Consider the following 1,121-nt stretch of genomic DNA (forward strand, 5'->3'; position numbering starts at 1 on the left):
CTCCTCCCCCTCCTCCCTCTCTCTCCCTCTCTCTCTCTCTCTCTCTCTCTCTCTCTATCTCTCCCCCCCACACACACACCCTCCACTCTCTCTAAAAATTGATGAGAAAATATCCTCGGGTGAGGATTAAACAATAAAGTGTGAGCCTGTTGCCAAGTCTCAGAGGAGAAAGGGGAGGCCCAGGGTTCCTGCCTCGCTGAGCAGCATCCGGCGCTCACGGCGCTGCCTCCCCAGGGGCCGGCGGCTGCGCCCTGAGCCTCTGCTGGTTCCTTCTGTTTTACGACGACCCCGAGGGCCACCCGTGCATCAGCCCCGCGGAGAAGGAGTTCATCACGTCCTCCCTCGTGGAGCAGGTAAACGCTACGTCTCACCTCCCAGACCCCGAGCCAGGGAGCGCGCCCCTGCTGGCCGCCACGTGCTAACCACGGATGCTGGGCTTCCCCCCAGGCCGGCTCCGCGGGAAAATCCGTGCCCATCCGGGCCGTGCTCAAGTCTCGGCCGGTCTGGGCCATTTCCCTCGGCTGTTTTGCTTTTTCCTGGACAAATCACGTCATGTTTTTGTACTTGCCGACTTTCATCAGCTCCAAGCTCCACGTTAATGTGAGAGAGGTCAGTGTCCCCTCGGTTCTCTTTTCTTTGTGTAGATACATATTGACTTCAGAGAGGAAGGGAGAGGAAGAGAGAGAGAGAGAGAGAAACATCAATGGTGAGAGAGAATCATGGATCGGCTGCCTGCTGCCCTGACCAGAATCAAACCCCGACCTCCTGGTTCACAGGTCAAGCCCCAACCACTGAGCCACACCAGCCGGGCTGACTGTTTCCGATTGTTCTCATCTCTATCACGCTACAGGGCCAGCATGTCCCACTCTCGGCGTAGTCTTCCTCTTACTACCTGCCCAGTCATGTCAGGTCCTGTGACCCTAAAAATAAAAATAAAACAGACAGATGGTGACAAGGGCTCCGACCTCCAAACGATTGTCCTCTCTTTGGGGCGTGTGGCCCCAGCACTCACATGGGTGTTGGGTGCTGATGGCCTCACAGATGACGGCGCCGATTTCAGATACTGAATTTCTTTCTTTTTTAAAAAAATAATTATTTTTTGTTGAAAATATTGCATATGT

General features: G+C 54.8%; 1 protein-coding gene across 2 annotated transcripts in view; it reads left to right on the forward strand.

Annotated features, from left to right (window-relative positions):
• The window catches only part of LOC102771534 (sodium-dependent phosphate transport protein 1), an 8,693-nt gene that overhangs the window by 3,926 nt on the left and 3,646 nt on the right, over positions 1-1,121 (forward strand). For both annotated transcript variants that reach the window (XM_006762907.2, XM_006762905.2), the window contains exons 7-8: positions 235-353; positions 448-609. In XM_006762907.2, coding sequence (XP_006762970.1) covers positions 235-353; positions 448-609 — 281 coding nt within the window. The remainder of the gene's footprint in view (positions 1-234; positions 354-447; positions 610-1,121) is intronic.

Source organism: Myotis davidii, unplaced genomic scaffold (genome assembly GCF_000327345.1).
Source record: "Myotis davidii unplaced genomic scaffold, ASM32734v1 scaffold217, whole genome shotgun sequence".
Lineage (NCBI taxonomy): Eukaryota > Metazoa > Chordata > Mammalia > Chiroptera > Vespertilionidae > Myotis > Myotis davidii.